Source organism: Podarcis bocagei (assembly GCF_964188305.1).
Source record: "Podarcis bocagei genome assembly, chromosome: 7".
Classification (NCBI taxonomy): Eukaryota; Metazoa; Chordata; class Lepidosauria; order Squamata; family Lacertidae; genus Podarcis; species Podarcis bocagei.
The window spans coordinates 77,109,967-77,131,007 of NC_138132.1; the positions used below are offsets into that span (position 1 = coordinate 77,109,967).

The 21,041-nt window shown below is 48.5% G+C and overlaps 1 protein-coding gene across 4 annotated transcripts in view; it reads right to left on the reverse strand.

Moving 5' to 3' along the window:
• Positions 1-894: 894 nt before the first annotated feature.
• The window catches only part of LOC308590983 (protein polyglycylase TTLL10-like), a 43,911-nt gene continuing 23,764 nt past the window's right edge, over positions 895-21,041 (reverse strand). The window contains exons 7-15 of one of the 4 annotated variants that reach the window (XM_081201431.1): positions 19,626-19,744; positions 18,941-19,055; positions 16,466-16,551; positions 15,780-15,951; positions 12,182-12,353; positions 8,626-8,766; positions 7,079-7,195; positions 4,046-4,139; positions 895-1,791 (exon numbers count right to left, since the gene is read on the reverse strand). In XM_081201431.1, coding sequence (XP_081057557.1) covers positions 962-1,791; positions 4,046-4,139; positions 7,079-7,195; positions 8,626-8,766; positions 12,182-12,353; positions 15,780-15,951; positions 16,466-16,551; positions 18,941-19,055; positions 19,626-19,744 — 1,846 coding nt within the window. In that variant the 3' untranslated portion in view covers positions 895-961. The remainder of the gene's footprint in view (positions 1,792-4,045; positions 4,140-7,078; positions 7,196-8,625; positions 8,767-12,181; positions 12,354-15,779; positions 15,952-16,465; positions 16,552-18,940; positions 19,056-19,625; positions 19,745-21,041) is intronic. The other 3 variants (XM_081201432.1, XM_081201433.1, XM_081201434.1) reach the window with 3 other exon arrangements.

The window sequence follows — 21,041 nt, forward strand, 5'->3', positions numbered from 1 at the left end:
TACACCAGGTTTTCTTCTCTTGTTGTTGTCTCGAGAGACAATGGAGTGCACCTCCAGAGGTGAAGTCAAATCCCTGCCTTAGCAGCACCGAAATGACCTCTCTAGGGTGCAAGCCTGGGCAGTTTGGTCCTGGGCTGCCCAGACAACAAGACCCTCCCTCCCAGCCTCGCTGATGCAGTCCAAGGAAAGCAGAGCAACATATTTGGCACCAGCTTGGCTGCAACAGTCTTAGCGACTCCACTCCGGATTTGTGTCGGGTTTACTCGTTATTAGCCTTTTCTTCTCCCTTAAAACATATCAAGAAGAATTTGTGTAAAAATACCAAAACCCAACACCAATCATTTTTGACATCCTATAAGGGATGCCACAGATTCCATTTTCAGAATTGCTGAAAGAAGTCAAGGACCAGCAGCGGCATAGCGTGGTAGCGTGGGTTGTCAGCACCCGGGGCAAGGCAAGTAATTTGCGCCCCCTAACCCGGGGCAAGGCAAGTAATTTGCGCCCCCTAACCCGGGGCAAGGCAAGTAATTTGCGCCCCCTAACCCCTAACCTGCCGCAGCTGCCAGCTTCTTCTTGCTGCTGCCTGGTCTGGTCTGGTGTGGTTCTCTCCCGCGCTCAGTGCTGCGCTGGGCGGCCGCTGCACTGTCCCTCCCCCAGATAGTCCCTCGCTCTCTCTCCGCACCGCACACCTGGCACCCACCCCCTCCACAGTGGGTGGTGACCCAGCGGCTCGGATCGGATTCGCACAGCCAGCACTGCAGTGAGAGAGAGTGAGTGAGTCAGGTAGGGGCAGAGAGCTGCGAGTGCGCCCCCACCAGATGTTGCGCCCGGTGCGCCCGGCACCCCCTGCACCCCCCACGCTACGCCACTGAGGACCGGGGTTGCTTTGGGGTTTTTTTTTCTCGCCGTCCTTTATAGGAAAAAGAAGGAGGGCTTTGGAAATACACAAGTGATCTTGCTTTTAGGAGCCCTGGTGAGAGAGCTTCTTCTCTTCAGGGCGGGATTTGCCGCAGCTCTGGCCCACTGCCAAGGCCTTGCCACTGTCCCCGGGCATCTTGGAGTAATTCATGAGCTGGCGCAGCGGCTTGGCTTGCTCCTGGGAGGCCGGGAGATTGGGCCGGAGGCTGGACTGGAGATGGAGGGAGACCATTTGCGAGCTGGTCAAGGGGCTGCCTGCCCCGTTCCCGCTGGCCGCCAGGAACTTGGACCCAAACGTTTGCTGGAACCAAGCCGCGTAGGACCGGTCCTTGGAGGGTGCCCCGGCAACAGCAAGGCCAGCGGCTCTGGCGCTCTCGTCGTCACCCTCGGCCTCCGGGTGCCTGTCCGAGACCGGTGGGACATGCTTGATGATATACTGGTTGCTGCTGCTGCAGACTTGGTTGCCCCGGAGGATGGTTTTGACAGACGGGCTGCAGGCGAGGTTGGGCACGATGGAGATCTGGATCTGGGGCACGAGCAAAGTGTTCCTGGGGACCCCCCTGCTGGGCACGATGGTGACCCCTTCCGAGTGGGCTGGCGCCTCGCCCTTGGCTGGCTTCTCCGGAGATTTGACCGGCTGCTTCTCCGCCGGGCGCCCGGGGCTCGTGTTGTAGGTGTTGTTGCAGAAGCTGCTGTACTCGGTGAGGGACCGGTGGCTCTTGAGAGAGCGGAGGGACGTCTTGCTCTTGGTGGGCCACGACTGGTTGCTGTCTGTGCCCACCCCGCTGTACAGCAGGGCAAAGTGGCAGAGCGACTCCAAGGGCAGTATGTTCTGCATCTTTTGGCTCTTGGTGAAAATCTCGATGGCCAGATCTGGGAAAGGCCCACAGAGATAGAGAGATAGAGATAGAGATAGAGATAGAGATAGATAGATAGATAGAGAGAGAGAGAGAGAGAGAGAGCGTGTCAGGAATAGGGGTGGTGTGGGGAGAAACCCAATGCAGTTTCCACCTTTAAGGGCAACTTACCTGATTCTCGTTTCTGAAAGGCAAAGCCCAAAACTAGCTATCTTTCAGAAACTGGACACTGAGATCCAGTGCCAAGGGCCTTCTGGCGGTTCCCTCACTGCGAGAAGCGAAGTTGCAGGGAACCAGGCAGAGGGCCTTCTTGGTAGTGGCGCCCGCCCTGCGGAACACCCTCCTACCAGATGTCAAAGCAATAAACAACTATCGGACCTTTAGAAGACATCTGAAGGCAGCTCTGTTTAGGGAAGCTTTTCATACTGGATGAATAATTGTATTTTAATATTCTGCTGGAAGCTGCCCAGAGTGGCTGGGGAAATCCAGCCAGATGGGTGGGGTATAAATAAATGATGATGATGATGATGATGATGATGATGATGATGATGATGAATTTCACTATGCAGCTCTTCAACTGAGTAAATTTGCAAAAATGTATAGTCATACCCTGGTTCTTGAACTTAACCCATTCCAGAAGTCCATTTGGCTTCTGAAATGTTTGAAAACCAAGGCACAGCTTCCAATTGGTTGCAGGAGCTTCCTGCACTCAATCGAAAGCTGTAGAAGCCCAGTTGGACGTTTGGCTTCTGAAAAACATTTGCAAACCGGAACACTCACTTCTGGGTTTGCAGTATGCGGGAGCCAAAATGTTTCAGTCCCAATGCGTTTGAGAACCAAGCTATGACTGTATATCCTAGGTAGGGCATCATGCAGTAGTGAAAACGGCGTACAAAGATTCATTATGCTGAGGAGAGTTGCTTTGCAAAAATGTGTATATAATGGAAGACAAAAACATGTGCTTTATGAGGAATGCACCCCAAAATGCTGATGAAATTCCACAAGGCCTCCTCAATAACCACAAACTGATGTATAAATGTGGAGAACTGAACCTCAGAGTGGGAAGCAGAGGGTTGTAGTCAATTGCGGATCCTACTGAAGTTTATGAACATGAGGCTAAATTAATTTTCATGTGCCTACTCAGTGTGGGAACTTAACTGGATACAACCCTGAGGAACTAAGAGAAACTGAATTGGAGAGATCCATCCATCCCTTCTCAGGAACTGTGTGATGCAATGTTTTTGGTCTCCTTTGTTATTGAGATCTGAGTCTGCTCAGTCTGAACCCAGAAGTTCCCCAATGAAGAACAACTTCCAGGCTCCCCTCCTTTCCCTTCTGGGGGCTCTGGACAGGAGCCAGTCTAGGTAAAAAAAGGTAAAGGACCACTGGACAGTTAAGTCTGGTCAGAGGCGACTATGGGGCTGTGGTGCTCATCTCGCTTTCAGGCCAAGGGAGCCGGCGTTTGTCTGCAGACAGCTTTCTGGGTCATGTAGCCAGCATGACTAAACTGCTTCTGGTGCAACGGGACACCGTGATGGAAGCCAGAGTGCATGGAAACGCTGCTTACCTTCCCACCGCAGCGGTACTTATTTATCTACTTGCACCGGTGTGTTTTTGAACTGCTGGGTTGGCAGGAGCTGGGGCAGAGCAACGGGAGCTCACCCCGTCATGGGGATTTGAACTGTCGACCTTCTGTCCAGTATATCTGAAGGAGTGTCTCCACCCCCATCATTCTACCCGGACACTGAGATCCAGTGCCAAGGGCCTTCTGGCGATTCCCTCAGTGCGAGAAGCCAAGTTACAGGGAACCAGGCAGAGGGCCTTCTCGGTAGTGGCACCCGCCCTGTGGAACGCCCTCCCACCAGATGTCAAAGAGAACAATAACTACCAGACTTTTGGAAGACATCTGAAGGCAGCCCTGTTTAGGGAAGCTTTTAATGTTTGATGCATTACTGTATTTTAATATTTTGTTGGAAGCCGCCCAGATGGGCAGGGTATAAATAATAAATTATTATTATTATTATTATTATTATTATTATTATTATTATTATTATTATTGGCAAGCCCAAGAGGCTCAGTGGTTTAGACCACAGTGCCACCCTCTCCTCCCTAGGAGCCAGTCTACAGCCACCTGGGCGCCAGGTCCCCTACACAGCTATAGAACCCATGGGAGTCCTGGGCACCTGGTCAACTCTGTTCATGGCGGAGTCGGCTTGTTTCTGTGCTCCTGAACCCCTCCATTTCCCTCATGGCTGCTCAGCTTTGCTTACCCAGAGTCTCGTTCACCACCGTGGGAATGATGCTTTTCAAGGCGCTGCAGTTGGTGTGCAAGGCAGGGTTGGCGTTCATCTCCAGGAGCCAGACCTGATTGAAAAGGAAAAAAGGGGGGAAACACATTTGTTTCTTTGCATACAGGCTGAGTTGCCGGATCTCCAGCTCTGGCCCTGAAATCCAGGCTGCAAATCAGGGCCTAGGTGTGTGTCTAGTTTAAAGCCTCGCGATCCACTGGATCCTGCCTTTGAATCCTGGATCTAAGACTCTGCAAGAGAATTATTGTGCGACAACACAGGGTTGTTTTTTTAAAGAAAGCACATGGCTCCCTACAAATCTTGGAAACTGTAGTTTACCCCTCACTGAGCTATAATTCCCAGCACCCTTAACAATCTAACATTTCTGGGATTCTTTGAGGAAAGTGATGTGCTTTAAAGGCATGTGTGTGATCCCTGTTTTGTTGATTCTTGATAGCTCACTTGGTTAGAACATGGTGATGATAATGCCAAGGTTGCAGGTTCAGTCCAGCTGCATATTCCTGCACTGCAGGGGGTTGGAGTAGCTGATCCTCAGGGTCCTTTCCAACTCCACAGTTTAATGATTCTGTGCTCTGTTTCCCCACAATTTGTTTCCGTTTTCCAATTTGACCAGTCAAAATGTTTTATGACTGCCACTAGGGGCACTAAAGTCATTTCTATTTTCTCTCGTAACCGCCTCCCCCCAAAAAATCTTTCCTGTTGCAACAGAGGCTATATAAACAAGTTCAAGGAAGCTAAGAGTTTAAGGGGAAAGTGCCAGCCATATATTTCTGCAAGCAGTGAAAAAAATGAGCAGTGCAGCGTGGATTCAGGAGAGCGGTGGCTTTCTTGGAAGTGTGAAAAATATCCACAAAACATTTGACTCATATAGAATTGTTTTTATGCATATGTAGTTTGAATTAATCATAAGTGGCTATAATTTATTTAACTGGGTGCTGAAGATAATGAAGATTATGATGTCCTTTGACCTCATGGACTGAATATCCAGTTTTAATTGCTGTGTTGTTTTAACGGGGATGTTCTATTGCACATTTTCATCATGGCCATTTATAGTTTAATGTTTAAACAGGATAGTTTTGCTGTGGGTTTTGCCTACGATATATATATTTAAAATTATTCCTTATTTTAAACAATGCAGTGCAAATGTTTTTTGTGTATGTGTTTTGTAAACTGCTTAGAAAACGTTTGGGCAGTACATGGTATATACCGTAAATCATATATCCACATAGGCCTTACACAGAGTAGACTGAAAGTAACAGACCCAAGTTTCTCATGTTCATCGATTTCAATGCATCTATTGTGAGTAGGGCTAAAATAGGACACAAATCTCTCTTCTTATATTTCTCTATTAATAATCATTGGGTTGTGTGCAACAAGCCCTACTCAGAGTATGCCCATTGAAGTGAATGGACCTAAGTTAGTCATACCCATTAGTTTCCACGAGTCTAGTCTGAGTGTGACGAAAACGGGATAAAATCCATTATTATCATCAATCATCAACGAGTTGTAGTCAACAAACATTTACTCTGAGTAGACCCACTGAAATCAAAGTGTATTGTGGTACTTAATTTCAGTGGGTCAATTATAAGAAAAGTTCATTGACGACAACCTATTATTATTATTATTATTATTATTATTATTATTATTATTATTATCCTATAGAGCTACCTGGATTTCAGAAATACAGTGGTACCTCAGGTTACATACGCTTCAGGTTACATAAGCTTCAGGTTAAAAACTCCGCTAACCCAGAAATAGTACCTCGGGTTAAGAACTTTGCTTCAGGATGAGAACAGAAATCGTGCTCCAGCGGCGTGGCAGCAGCAGGAGGCCCCCTTAGCTAAAGTAGTGCTTCAGGTTAAGAACAGTTTCAGGTTAAGAACGGACCTCTGGAACGAATTAAGTACTTAACCCAAGGTACCACTGCAGCCTTTGCTCCATGAATTTGCCTAATCCCCTTTCAAAACCATCCATGCTGGTGGCCATCACTGCCTCCTGTGGCAGGGAGTTCCGTAGTCCAACTATGCACTATGTACGTCCGGAATCTTCCAACATTCAGCTTCACTGAAAGTCCACGACTTCTAGTATACCCACACCATATAACGTCCTGAGGCCAGCAGCAGGTGGGTCCAGAGGGACAAAGTGTGCAAAGCGACGAGTTCAAATTTTACCTCTGCGCAGTGGGCTGGTTTCTACACACCCCTCTCAATCCTCCATCCGGAAAAGAAAGAGGCACGAGTTCAAGGACACATTCCAGCCAGGCAAAAACTCTCAGGGGAGGTGTGAAGCAAGGCTGGTGAGGGGATGTGGCTAGGCAGAGAGACCCGGAGGCTCACCCCATACAGCCACCATTCCCAAATCTATGGGTTCATTATCCATCAGAGGAGTCCCTTGGCCATAGCTGTCAACTTACAGATTTGAAAATAAGGGACCAACAGCCTCGAAAATAAAGGATCAGCAGCCAAAATAAGGGATTTTCAGAGCACAGGTATGTTCGACTTTTGAGCCCCTCCAAGCCAAAGGTAGAAAGCCCAGCCAGCAGCCAAACGAAGCCTCAAGCGGTGGTTCCCACAGCGCAGCAACCCGGCAAAGGGGATGCAGCAAGGAAAACCACCATCACCTTTCCACTGGGAAGCGCTGAGCAAAGGCAACGCGGCCGATTTGATCGGCTCAAGGCATGCAAGCTCCACCCCCCAGTCGTTCTTAGACTCCTTATTGGGTGAGCAACGCAGCCAAGCAACACAATTGGAGCCTCCCTCCTCCCTGGCCGGCAGGGAGGGAGAGGAGCTGCTTCCTTTGAAACCCTGGAAATTTAAGGGACATCATCAATAAGGGACAGCAGCGGGACACAGCACTGGGATAAGGGACTTTCCCGCCAAATAAGGGACGGTTGACAGCTATGCCCTTGGCTGTCCTCCTCAAGCCCTGACTCTGGAGACTTGTGCCTCTCGATCCGCGGCCCACTCAGCCAAGGATGCGGGCGCGTGACTGTACCTTGAAGTCTTCGTCGATTAAGAAGTCGCAGCCAATAAGATCAAAGTAGCCCATCTTGCACTCCAGCTGGGACTTGACCGCCAGGAAACACTGCAGCATGATCTCTTTCATTCTCTTCTGAAAGACACAGAAGGGCGGCATGATCCTGGCAAGTTTTCCCCTGCCCCACAAGACCTCTTGCGAGTCAGGGGAAGCCACAAAAGATCCAGATTAGAGGATCCGCTTATGTCCAGTCCTCAGGTGGTCCCCAGCTCAGCCCTACTCGGAGTAGACCCATTGGAAGTCACAGACGCTTGCCCACTCATGGTTTATATTTATTTATTTTTACACCCCAACTTCTTCTTCCCTGAAGGAACTCAAGGTTCCTGCTTGGCAGGGGGTTGGACTCGATGGCCCTTGTGGTCTCTTCCAACTCTATGATTCTATGATTCTATAAGGTGGCATACATAGTCCTCCCCCACCCTGTTTTATCCTCACAATGACCCTGCGAAGTAGGCTAGGCAGAGAGAGACAGGGACTGGCCCAAGGTCATCCCCAGTGAGGTTCATGGCCGAGAATAATAATAATAATAATAATAATAATAATAATAATAATAATAATAATAATAATAATAAAATTTTATTTATACCCTGCCCTCCCAGGACAGAGCCAGGCTCAGGGCGGCTAACACCAGTAAAATTACAGTAAAATCATGAAAACCCAATTTAAAATACAGATTAAAATGCAATTTAAAATGCAGCCTCATTTTAAAAGTAGCCCATAGATCAAAACCATAAGGGGAGGGAAAACATAAGGGTCAGACTGAGTCCAAACCAAAGGCCAGGCGGAACAGCTCTGTCTTGCAGGTCCTGTGGAAAGACGTCAAGTCCCGCAGGGCCCTAGTCTGGGCCGAATCTGGGCCCTGGGCCTTAGTTTGCCTACCCATGGTTTTGAGCATCAGACCAGGACCTGCGAGACCAGGGTTCAAATCCACCACTCGGCCGGAAGCTCATTGGATGACCCAGTGGCTTGCCTCTCAGCCCAACCTACCTCACAGGGCTGTTGCAGAGATTAAATAAGAGGGAGGGGGAAACCATGGGTACAGGTAAAGGGCCCCCTGACCATCAGGTCCAGTCGTGACCGACTCTGGGGTTGCGGCGCTCATCTCACTTTATTGGCGAAGGGAGCCGGCGTACAGCTTCCAGGTCATGTGGCCAGCATGACTAAGCCGCTTCTGGCGAACCAGAGCAGCACACGGAAACGCCGTTTACCTTCCCGCCAGAGCGGTACCTATTTATCTACTTGCACTTTAGCATGCTTTCAAACTGCTAGGTTGGCAGGAGCAGGGACCGAGCAACAGGAGCTCACCCCGTCGCGGGGATTTGAACCGCCGACCTTCTGATCGGCAAGTCCTAGGCTCTGTGGTTTAACCCACAGCACCACCCGCGTCCCATACACATACAATAAATAATAATAGAGAAACAGTGGAGCAGCGTGACAGCCTGATCCTGGAGAACTGGCTACAAATGCTGTGGCAGCAGCTGTGGGGTGGAAGTGTGGAAACTCACAGTGAACCCATTGAAGACCCAGTCCTTAGGGAGCCCTTTGATGTGCCTGAACCTCTTGTTGACGTAGTTGTTGAAGCGCTCCATACACCACACCGTCTCCTCCTTGACGTGGCTGTACATCGGATTCTTCTTCTGAACGTACTGCGGGGAGTTGGCAGAGAAAACAGACGCTCTTGTTAGGGCCTGTGCATTGTAGTGCTGGAGCTGTGACCCCCCCCCCCCCCGAGGACAAGGGTCTGGGCAAGGAGCAAGGGGAAGTGGGTTTGAAGGATGGGGAGCAGGAGGGTGGGCAAGCCGAGCAAGCGGGGGGGGGGAGCCGCTAGGATTGCTTATAAGAACCTAAGGTGGGGTCAGGCTAAAGTCCCATCTAGCCCAGCCTCACATTAGCCAAGCAGATGCCCCAATGGGAAGCATAGCTGTCAACTTTTCCCTTTTCTTGCAAGGAATCCTATTCGGAATAAGGGAATTTCCCTTAAAAAAAGGGAAATGTTGACAGCTATGATGGGAAGCAGGACCTGAGCGGCACAGAAACTCTCCCATCTTGTGTTTCCAAGGAGCTGGAATTCAGACTGCATTCAGAAGTGGAGTTTGGACACAGCTGTCATGGCCAGGAATCTAACCCACCATGAATTTCTCTTACCCACCACCCACTTTAAAGCCATTCAAGTTGGTGACCGTCGCTACTTCCTGCTGAAGTGGATCCCACCGTTTAACCAGGTGCAGGGTGCATGTATTGACTGATTATTTCAGCTCTTACAACCCATCCTTCCTCCTTGGATGGAGCCCAGAGCCACAAGACAATAAAACCACATTAAAAAGAGACAGAGAGAGCAACATTTGACCTTTGTTTGGTGCTTTGAATCCCTTGGGTTCCACCATTTCACTCAGATTTTGTGTGGATTCCATTTGTTTTAACGTTGGCTGAAAAAGAGGGGCAGGACTTTCTGCAATTTCTCTCTCCCTTCCACATAATATGAGAACCCTAGGGGTTCATCCACTAGCCCTCCAAATGGTGTAGCATTAAAGCCGCTAGCACGCTTGCAAAGCTAAGCAGGGTCTGGTCTGGTTTCAAATTGGATGGGGAACCACATGTTGAGATTCCTGCATTGCTAAGGATTGGACTGGATGACCCTCGAGGTCCCTTCCAACTAGTCTATGATTCTATGAAGATGAATGTTGGGAGATTCAGGGCAGACAAAAGGAAGGCCTTCTTCATGTGGCCCAGAACTAAATGGAGGAATTAATTCCCCAAACAGGTAATGACGGCTTTAAAAGAGGACTGGGCAAATTCATACGGGATGTTCCATGATGCATTATGATTTACTGTTTACAACTATATTACTATGTTCTTGTTTCAAGCTGCAAAGAGAAGTTTTTTTGTTATTGGGTGCACATGCAAATATTGTCCATAAAATAAAAGGCTTGCACGCACAAATCTAGGAACCTCAATCAAACGGGCAGTTTTCCAGAAAGCAAAGGGGTGAGTCTTCCACGGACCATCTGTTTACGCATTTCTCAGCGAAGGGGCAGCAACAGGGGGAGCCTCCAGGTCTCTCCCCTTTGATTCCACCCACCTGGCAGATCCCCGCTTCTTAAATATGAAAATTCAAACCATTCCCTCCTCGCTCCCACCCACTCAGGCGGGACACAATTGGGGGCGGAGAGGCAGATTTCTGTGCTGCCGCCGCCACCTGCTCTGCCATGAATTTCCTGGCCTCCTCCCCACCCCACCCCCCGCCGATGAGATTTGCAGGTACTCTTTTGAATAACAACACCTGGCCCGCATTTCATGTCCTTTGTGGCAGCGGGGTCTCTCCGGAGCCAGCGTGGCACCGCAGCTCTCCAAATCCCAAGCTGAGCAAACAGCTCTGTTCAAGGCAAAAAAACACACACGAGGCGCCCATCTTGCCAAAGCCATTAAGCTGCAGGAAGGTGATACCAAGTAGGCTGGCCTGGCAGAGATAACATATGCTCCAGCTGTCCCTGTTTACCAGGGATGGATGGCCCTTGTTTTCTGGTGCCCGTCCTTGGCGTGAGAAGAGAAATCAATTCCTGTCTGTGTTTCTCCTCTTTGGTGACTGTGACGTATTCGATAACAAAATCTCCAATCATGCCTCTTGCTTAAAAGGCCTCAGAAAACTATTTATGAATTATTTCAAAACATCTATATGCCGCTTGATCGTAAACGCCCTGCTCTCAAATCAACACCTCAAAGTGGTTTGCAAAATGTTACCTGGATGGCTTACAAAAACGCCACATTTAAATTAAATCTCTCTCATCTCACCCGAGCCCTCGAAGGGAGACGGATGAATTTGCCAGCCTTCCCTGCACATAGAAATCTAGATGGTCAAGGGGGTAGGTATCGCTTATGGCACAGGTTGTGGGGAACCTGTGGCTCTCTGGACATTGTTGCTGCTGTTAATAATGGTAATAATTAGTATTAATCAGCTGCCTTTTCACTCAAGCGGCCCCAAGCGACTCAAACACAAAACCAGTCACAACAGGGACAGCAAATAAAACCTAGAAGTGCCTCTGTAGGAATAAAAGGCAGGTCTTACAGATCCTGCCCCTGTTGAACTCCAACTCCTATCACCCCTGAGCAAAAGTGATGCTGGATTGAGGCTGACAGACTCAAACAATGTATTGCAGCCCGAAGGTATCGTCATATATTTTCATGACCTTGGCCCAGCTACTTAAATTTAGCACCTGCTGTTTTTGAGAGCTAGGCTTAGGGACGGGCAAATCTTTCCATTTCAGTTTTCCTCAATTTCCTGCTTTTTGCAATCTAACGATTAGCTCTTCACCTTCCCTCATTGATTTGCAAATATCTTCTTCTCCTTCTTTTTAAAAAAGGAAGTTCTCATGGAAACTCACCAGCATTTTAGTCTACATTTCCCCCTAATTTAATATGTCATTTTGCCTACTATCCATTTTCTTTTTGGAGGCAATTTCCCTTAATATACTGCATTTGGAAGCATGTTAATTTCACCGAGAGATGCCCTTCTTTATTTATTTATTTATTTATTTGTTTATTTATTTATTTATTTATTTATTTATTTCATAAAACCCACACAGTGCCTGATTTGCAAAATGGGCAACAGCCACCTCAAAGCAGTTTTGCAAAAGAAAAGAAAAGAAAATGAAGTGAAAACAAACAGACTTCTAAAAGGTTAAAATGCAGTAGACTAAAAGCAAGATTAAAACTCGCATCAACTTTCTAAAGATCTGGATAGGCATGCCCAAACAATAAAGATTTTTAGAAGGCACCAAAAAGAGGGCAGTGAAGGGGCCTGCCTGGTATCAACAGGCAGGGAGTTCCAACGGCTACATGCTGCCACATTCTAAGATCGTGTTCTTACACACTTTCCCCACACTTTCTGAACCAGATCGCAACATTCAGAGCAGTGCAAATTTCAAAGAATGCCTGGCTTCACGTATTGTTTGGGTACGATGCCTGTTTTAACGCAACGCTCCACATTTGAGAGAAGGCCCAACTATTTCCTGGTCCACAGAATCCTGCCTCCCGCTCAAATCCCACCCCCCTCTCCCCCCTCACCTGATTGGTCAGATGAGAAGTCAGGTCTTCTGACTTCGGGTCGTAGTCGAGGCACGTGAGGCGGACGTAGCCGTGGCCAAAGAACAGCATGAAGGGGCAAGTGCAGGCAATGAGGAGGTACGAGCGAACATCAAACTTCTTCCCCTCTAAGAGCAGCGGCTTATCAATATATCTGAGAAACCAGGAGGATATGCATCTCTGAGGCACCGGAGCTTCTGAGGCTCTTCAAGCCTCGCTCATGCCAATCTGCTTATTTTATTTTTTATGTTCTAATCTATTACATCATCATCATCATTATTTTATTTTAAATATATATATATTTTTTAAAATATATATATATATTTTTTTTAAAAAGCGCATGGGAAGGGTAACTTATTAACACAGCAGGCACAAGACAGCTCGATAACTAGGCATCCTCACTATCTTAATATTTCCTTCCTCCATTACAGTTTCTTTATGGGGGGGGGGGGTGTTTCCATGCAAAATTCTTCTTTCCAGGGTTTCAGGGTGAAAAGATAATTCAAAAGGTCCGTAGTCTAGAACACAGATTTCCAAAAGAGGTGGTGGAATAACCTGGGGTGGGGTGGGTGGGTTTCAAGTTCATCCGTTTGGTTGAATTAATTAAACTAACTGGATTTTTGAATGCATGTGCAGCTAATGGTTACTGTTTCAAACTGTATTGCATTACAGTGCTACCTCGGGTTACAAACACCTCAGATTACAAATACCTCGGGTTACAAACACTTTGGGTTACAGACTCCGCTAACCCAGAAATAGTACCTCGGGTTAAGAACTTTACCTCAGGATGAGAACAGAAATCGCGTGCTGGCAGTGCGGCGGCAGCGGGTGTCCCCATTAGCTAAAGTGGTACCTCAGGTTAAGAATGGTTTCAGGTTAAGAACAGACCTCTGGAACGAATTAAGTTCATAACCAGAGGTACCACTGTATTATTATTCTTCCTTCCTGGATTGTGTGAACCAGCATAATGAATAATAAAGGTTGGGTTGGGGGCACAAGGGATTAGTGCGTGGAACCCAGGGGGCGGTGACCCAAAAAAGTTTGGGAACCGCTGCTGTAGAATATATTGAGGACAGGAAGCGGGTATTATGATCCTTTATGCTTGTATAGCCAATAAAGGCTTTCCAGATTTGTAAGATTGGCAGAGAATAACTAGAGAAAATAGACCTCCCAGCCCTGTGGACGGCACACAATGCTTCTGTTTTTCAAATACTGCTCAAATTGTTTTTGATAGTCGTAAGTGGACTGATTAAACTAGCCGTGCAATTGTCATGCTTGCAAGGAAAGTGGACATTAGCTGATGCTGAAAGCGGGCATTAGCTGATCTCATGTTTGTTTGATTTGATTATTCTGGCCTGAGGCAGTGTGTGTGCGCGCGTGTAGTGCCAGATTTACGTATAAGATAAACAAGCTATAACATAGGGCCCCACTCTCTTGGGGGCCCCCCAAAAAATTAAAGGAGGGAAAAACTGGATCTACATTTCCAAAATATAAGATAAAAAGCAAATAAAATAAAACCTACATACAGTTAGAGCTTAATAATTATTTCACTGTTAATATACTTCTTCTTAATTATATTTCACTATTAATATACTTCTTCTTAATTGTATTTCAGCTCAACAATTACTTTGATAAAATACATATGTTGTTATGTGCAAATGGCTTTAGATACCTGTTAGGTCTATAAATTACCATATAGCATATATATTCAACACAAATAACAGCGACAATTTGTTGTTGACAAAAGACAGCTGGACATATAAAGGGCCCCATTACCTTCAGTAGCTTAGGGCCTCATCAAACCTAAATCCAGCCGTGTGTGTGTGTGTGTGTGCACGCGCACGGGCGTGTGTGTATGAATTTTTGCATTTCCACTTCTGTAGGAAGCCAGTTAGACGGGGAGGGGAGGGGGCAGGTGAGTGCAGCTGCTCAGCTCTCTAACAGCTTTGGTATATAGCATTAGAGACTTATTCAGCTCACACAATGCAAAGTCTACCCCCTTGACCATCTGTCTCTCTTTCTTTCTCTCTCTCTTCACCAGCTGTTAAAATGCTAATGATCTGTCTGTGCCGATGACACAAAACTTTAAGAAGAGAGAGAAAGGTATTGGAAATGAAACTAGGCCGACTGAGGAAAGGACTCTGATCATACAAATGACAGGAAGTCCTTAGACCGGGAACTCTCAAGCTCTATATGCCAGGAGGAATAAAAGGAATAAGGGGGGTGTGGATATCCTGCCGTTGGCCTAATGTACCCACCCGCTAAAAGGGACGCGGGTGGTGCTGTGGGTTAAACCACAGAGCCTAGGACTTGCCGATCAGAAGGTTGGCGGTTCGAATCCCCGTGACGGGGTGAGCTCCCGTTGCTCGGTCCCTGCTCCTGCCAACCTAGCAGTTCGAAAGCACGTCAAAGTGCAAGTAGATAAATAGGTACCACTCTGGCAGGAAGGTAAACGGGGTTTCTGTGTGCTGCTCTGGTTCGCCAGAAGCGGCTTAGTCATGCCGGCCACATGACCCAGAAGCTGTACACCGGCTCCCTCGGCCAATAAAGCGAGATGAGTGCCGCAACCCCAGAGTCGGTCACAACTGGACCTAATGGTCAGGAGTCCCTTTACCCTTTACCCTTAACCTTTACCCTCCCGCTAAGACTTTCCGCAGTTGCTCTTACGCAAAACGCAGAATCCCGTGCAATCACAGAAAACAGGATGGCACTTTGTTAACACCTTCTGTTCAGACTCTGAAATTTGCACAAATACAAAAGCATTTGGGGGAGGGGAACTTAATGGTTTTTTGATACACACATTGCAAAAAAGCTCAGTGAAGACTGAATAAGCTCAGTGGCTGTGGAATGCCGATTGAATGTTTGGAGGAGCCATAAATGGAACGGAATCTAGAACAGGAATTCTAGATGCTAGAATGGAATCTAGAACAGGAGGCCTCCAGGATGCCACACTCTGCTATCCCCCCCCCCCCGGTATGCGGGGTGTTTAATGGGGAGTCCTGACTTTTGCAGCCCATAATGGGGGGGGGGGAAGGGATGCTCAGGCCCAGAAGAGGTGCCAAATGGCTCTTGGGATTCTTACTAGGCCACACCCCCTGTCACCAGGCCACACCCCTCCCCAGCCAAGCTTCACGTCCTCCAAAATGGCTGGGATGTGTTGCGGAACTCGACAGCATCACTTGCTTTCCTGGATGGAGGGTTGAGAAGAGTGTCCTGTGTTCAGGAAGCAGCACACTGTGCAAAGGTTAAGATTTGCAGCAGTTGCTCCTCCCACTTTTGCCACCAGCTCCACCCACTACTGGCCTGTGGCCCCTGGAAGGTAGCCTAGTAAGAGATGTGGACGCCGGGGGTGAAAAAAGCTGCCTGTTCCTGCCGTCCTGGTTGCTTTCCAGGAGCTCACATTTCTGCAAGATGACGGCCCGAGAAGGAGATTTCCCCAGCCCACCCGAGATCCCGGGCTTCCTTCACCTCAAGCACACCGGTTAAGTTCCCCGAAGACCACCCAGCAACATCTTTCACCAGCCAGCTGGAAACTTGGGGCAGTGGGTTAGCAGAACCTCCACATCACTGCGTTCTCTACCTTTGAACGATCCTCGCCGGGGGAATTTTGTAAGGCAGTTTCTTGTACATAGGATCTTCTTCGATGCTGAGGAGCTTGGCTTGCAAGCTGTTGACCTCAGATTGGTTTTTGAGGAGGAAGATCCCCCGGCCTTGGTTCGAGCTGGTGGGCTTGCAGATCCAGATCTGAGGCTCTGCGGAGAAGAGGAGAAACACAGGCAGGTGCCTGATGGGTCTATCTGGCCCATCATGGCCTCCTGGGCTGTAGCTCAGTGGTGGAGCACCTGTCTCACATGCAGAAAGTCCCAGGTTCAATCCCCAAGGACATCTCCAGGTAGGATGGAGGATGTCCCCTTCCTGAAACTCTTGGAGAGCTACTGCCAGTCAGTGCAGGCAATACTGGCTGGCTGCTCTGATTCGGCCTGTGGACCTGTGGGAATATAATGGGGAGGCGGAGAACCATGTCTGCCACCTTGAGCTCTCTGGAGAAAAGGTGGGAGATAAACGCAGCAATAAAAGGAAAGGAATTCCAACTATCTCCATTGGGAATAGTTTCCTTTATCTGGAATCTACAACCACAGCCCAATTCTGATCAAAAACAAGACAGTGCCTGAGCTAAGCAGGAGTTTGGCAGGATAGGAAAATGGTCAAATGAATTCATTTCCGCTTGGGAGGATGTGACTTAGCTCTGATGCTCCTGACATTCACCTTCATATATTCCAAAGAATCTCTCTCTCTCGTCCTTGGTATCCAGGCGGAAAGTCTCAGGGAAAAAGTCCTCCATTCTCAAAACCCTGCAAAAGCCCAGGATAAGAAGAAGGGGTTGGAACTTGCATGCTCCTCGTGAAGGGATCTGCGCCTCTCCAACTAAGGATGGGCGAACAACCTCCCAGTTTGGGTTTCTCCTTTTCCCAATATTCAGTTAAGTTCTCCATATTTCCACACCTGTTTGCCATTTGTTTAGTTACCTTGAAAGCCCTCTTGAAAACCCACCAGCGAATTGCTCCTAATACGCCCTTGTTTGTATGCAATTCTGCCTAACGTACACATTTCCACAGAGCCATTTCCCCTAATACAATGCATTTTTTTTTTTGTATGGTCTTGGCAGAAATAAAAAGGTAAAGGGACCCCTGATCGTTAGGTCCAGTTGTGGCCGACTCTGGGGTTGCGGCGCTCATCTCGCTTTATTGGCCGAGGGAGCCGGCGTACAGCTTCCGGCTCATGTGGCCATCATGACTAAGCCGCTTCTGGCAAAGCAGAGCAGCGCACGGAAACGCCATTTACCTTCCCACCATTGTGGTACCTATTTATCTACTTGCACTTTGACGTGCTTTTGAACTGCTAGGTTGGCAGGAGCAGGGACCGAGCAACGGGAGCTCATCCCATTGTGGGGATTCGAACTGCCGACCTTCTGATCGGCAAGTCCTAGGCTCTGTGGTTTAACCCACAGCGCCACCTGCATCTGCAATCAAATGCATGATTTACCCTAGTCTGTGCACCTTTTGCACACATTGCTTGGGTTGAGAGCTGCACTGCAAAATTCAGGGCAGACTTTGAAGGATTGCTGTGTTTCGGTTTCCGTATTGTTTCAGAAAGTGTTCTGCTTTTTATTACGTTCTGTACTTTTAATAGATATACTGCAAACTGGCCTGTGAGCTCGGACGAAGGTCAGTATATAAATTTAATTAATAAAAATAATATAAATAGCCCTCAGCTGTGTGTCACATGATTCCTCATGGTGTGATCCCAACCAATCAGCGAACACAATGATGCCACAAAGCCAAATAGCTCCAGATTTGAAACCCTGTCACACGCTGACATCTGGATTTGAGGTTTTGAATGTTGGCACAGACTACATTCTGTTCTGGAAAGTTGGCTATGGCTGGGGGGTGTTTTTTGCAGGGTGCGTGGGAGAGGCAGTTAGATTATACTGTATTTTTCACCTCATAGGACGCACCGGCCCATAGGACGCATCAAGTTTTTTGGGGGGGAAATAAAGGGAAAAAAATTTATTCCCCCCCAGGCGCTTGTGGGGCCGGCAGTGGGGAGAAGCGCTCTTCTCCCCGCCGCCTGCCTTCAGATCAGGTCCGGGGACAGTGGGGAGACGCGCTGCGCCTCCCAGCTGTCCCCGGAGCTTGCGGGGCTGGCGGCGGGATCTCCCCGCCGTCAGCCTCCAAACCACTTCGGGAGACAGCAGGATGGCGGCGTTCCGCCTCCCTCTGTCCCCCGACCTTGTGGGGCTGGCGCTGGGGCTCTCCTGAAGCCTGGAGAGCGAGAGGGGTCACTGCGCACCGACCCCTCTCGCTCTCCAGGCTTCAGCGAAAGCCTGCATTCGCCCCATAGGACGCACACACATTTCCCCTTCATTTTTGGAGGGGAAAAAGTGCGTCCTATAGGGCCAAAAATACGGTACCTACTTCCCATAGTCAATTTTTTTTTTTTACTAAACTTTGTCCCTGAGGCGTCTCCTGGCCTCCTAAAGCAAACATCACCCATTACTGGGAATACAGCTACCAAGAAGCAAGAGAGGATTTTGAAGCCTGTGTAATTTTTGCAAATTCTATGCATATTTTCACCTTCTTTTGCATAATGTTGCGATGTTTGCTTTTGCTGCACTTAATAATTCACTACAGCTGCACCATATGCTCCCCAGTGAATAGTTTTGGCATCAAAAGGGAGCTGTTAAAGGAACAACCCCCCCCCCAAGAACCCCCACTACCAATCAAGTCATCTTCCTTTTTATGCCCAATGATAAATGCCACTCTGCTGCCCCCTCTACATGCCCCTCATCTGCCCAAGGGCCGCAGTCCTTTCTAGGCAAGATTCTGGGGGCCGCATTACAGTGGTGGGCAGAGTCAGATGAAAAATGAGTGGGGCAAGCCATGTGAATGTTATCTTTGTATGGTAGGCTATACATGCATACCAACACCCTTCTCTAGCCTCCAACCAGCTGAGAAAGAAGCATTATGTGGGTCCGAGGACAAATTCCAGCCAGGCAAAAACACTCAAGGAGATTGTGAAGCAGGCCCAGTGAGGGGCGTGGTTTGGCGAGAGGAAGGCGTGGCCTGTGGAACATCCCAAGGGCCCAATTAGAGAGGGCTAGAGGGCCACCTCTGGCCCCTCTGAGCTCGAGACCCTTCCCCTTGAACAACATGAGGCGCAGGGAGGCTGTTTAGGGCTCACTTTGTGGTCCTGCTGATCTTCTTCATCACCCGTTCATACCCCCTCAAGTTCATCAAAAGGCCGATCTTGGTAGTGAGGATCTTGTTGTTAGAGATCTGGTAAAGAAGCTGCTCTCCTGCAAAGGGAGGAATAGCGAGAGCCAGGCTGGAGCATGAAGGCTGGGTCAACCTCTCTCACACGCAACACATCCTTTATTGATAACCTTTGGGCCAAGCCCAACAACAAGGGTGCAGAGAGCCTGCCGACTCCAGCTGCTGCTGGACTGCAGGGGTGCCAATGAGAATAAAATATTGTGGGGGCCAGGTAAGCCCCGCCCCGCATAATCGATCACATGACATGGTGCACACACACCATTTGAATGGGAATGCTCATCAGCTTTTCTGCATTGTAGGGAGTTAGACTCTATGGTGTTCATGGTTCCATTCCAACTCTATGATTCTCTGAAGAACAGCACCCATCAGGCTGTAGCTAATGGTAGTCAGTAGACCCACTGATATGAATAGACCTCAGTTAGTCATGTCCATGGATTTCAATGGGTTTGAAAATCATCCCTGACCACTCGTCCTGTTGGCTGTGGTTGATGGAGGTTCAGCAACATCTGCCGAGCCTCAGGTTCTCCACTCCCGTGCCCTAAGACCACTAGGGAAAAGGTCTTTTTGGTGGTGGCTCCCCCAGCCCTCCTTACCTTCTCTGAAGTTGAAATAGGTGTCCCGGCACTTAGTCTCACACCACTTCAGGAAGTAATCATCCCTCCGGTTGTCATAGATACGCTGCCAGCCTTTGTTCTTGCAGAAGGCGTTCACTCTGCTCAGAGGAAGGAGAGAAAACAATGAGGTCCAGCAACTTGTTGGGTTTTTAAAAAAATAAAGAACGGCAGCAGCCCTTGCCTTCACCCTCAGAAGAGTCTGGCTACTGGATCAGGCCAAAGGCCCATCTAGTCCAGCCTGCTGTTCTCACAGGGGCCAATCATCTGATGGCTGCAGGAAGCTGGGGATGAAGGCATCAGCCCTCCTTCACTCATAAGAACATCAGAAGAGGAATTCCCTGGGGGATTCCCTGGTCCTGAATGGGGTAACTGTGCCCCCGAAGGACCAGGTGCGCAGCCTGGGAGTCATTTTGGACTCACAGCTGTCTATGGAGGCGCAGGTTAATTCTGTGTCCAGGTCAGCTGTCTACTAGCTCCACCTGGTACACAGGCTAAGACCCTACCTGCCCGCGGACTGTCTCACCAGAGTGGTGCATGCTCCCGCTTGGACTACTGCAACGCGCTCTACATAGGGCTACCTTTGAAGGTGACCCGGAAACTGCAATTAATCCAGAATGCGGCAGCTAGACTGGTGACTGGGAGTGGCTGCCGGGACCACATAACACTGGTTCTGAGAGATCTGCATTGGCTCCCAGTACGTTTCCAAGCACATTTCAAAGTGTTGGTGCTGACCTTTAAAGCCCTAAACGGCCTCAGTCCTGTATACCTGAAGGAGCGTCTCCACCCCCATCGTTCAGCCCGGACACTGAGATCCAGCGCTGAGGGCCTTCTGGCGGTTCCCTCATTGCGAGAAGTGAGTTTACAGGGAACCATACAGAGGGCCTTCTCGGTAGTGGCGCCAATCCTGTGGAACACCCTCCCTTCAGATGTGAAGGAAATAAGTAGCTATCCTATCTTTAAAAGACATCTGAAGGCAGCCCTGTTCAGGGAAGTTTTTCAATATTTAAGGCTGTATTGTTTTTAATACTTGATTGGGAGCCACCCAGAGTGGCTGGGGAAACTCAGCCAGATGGGTGGGGTATAAATTATTATTCTTATTCTTATTCTTATTCTTATTCTTATTCTTATTCTTATTCTTATTCTTATTCTTATTATATTCCCCAGGATAACCAATAGGGAGACAGCCAGGACTGACATCACTTGTGACTTCAATCACTAAGGTTGCTTCTCCCTCCTCCCTCCTCTTCCTCTTTCCTTGTGTGCTGTGTCTGTTTTACACTGTGAGCAGAGGCCCTGAGGACTAAAGGGTAGCATAGAAATGCTGTCAATAAGGAACTACAAGACTCTGGGGAGCCACAGGAAGAAGCACCCATGGCGGAGGGACAATTCTTTCTG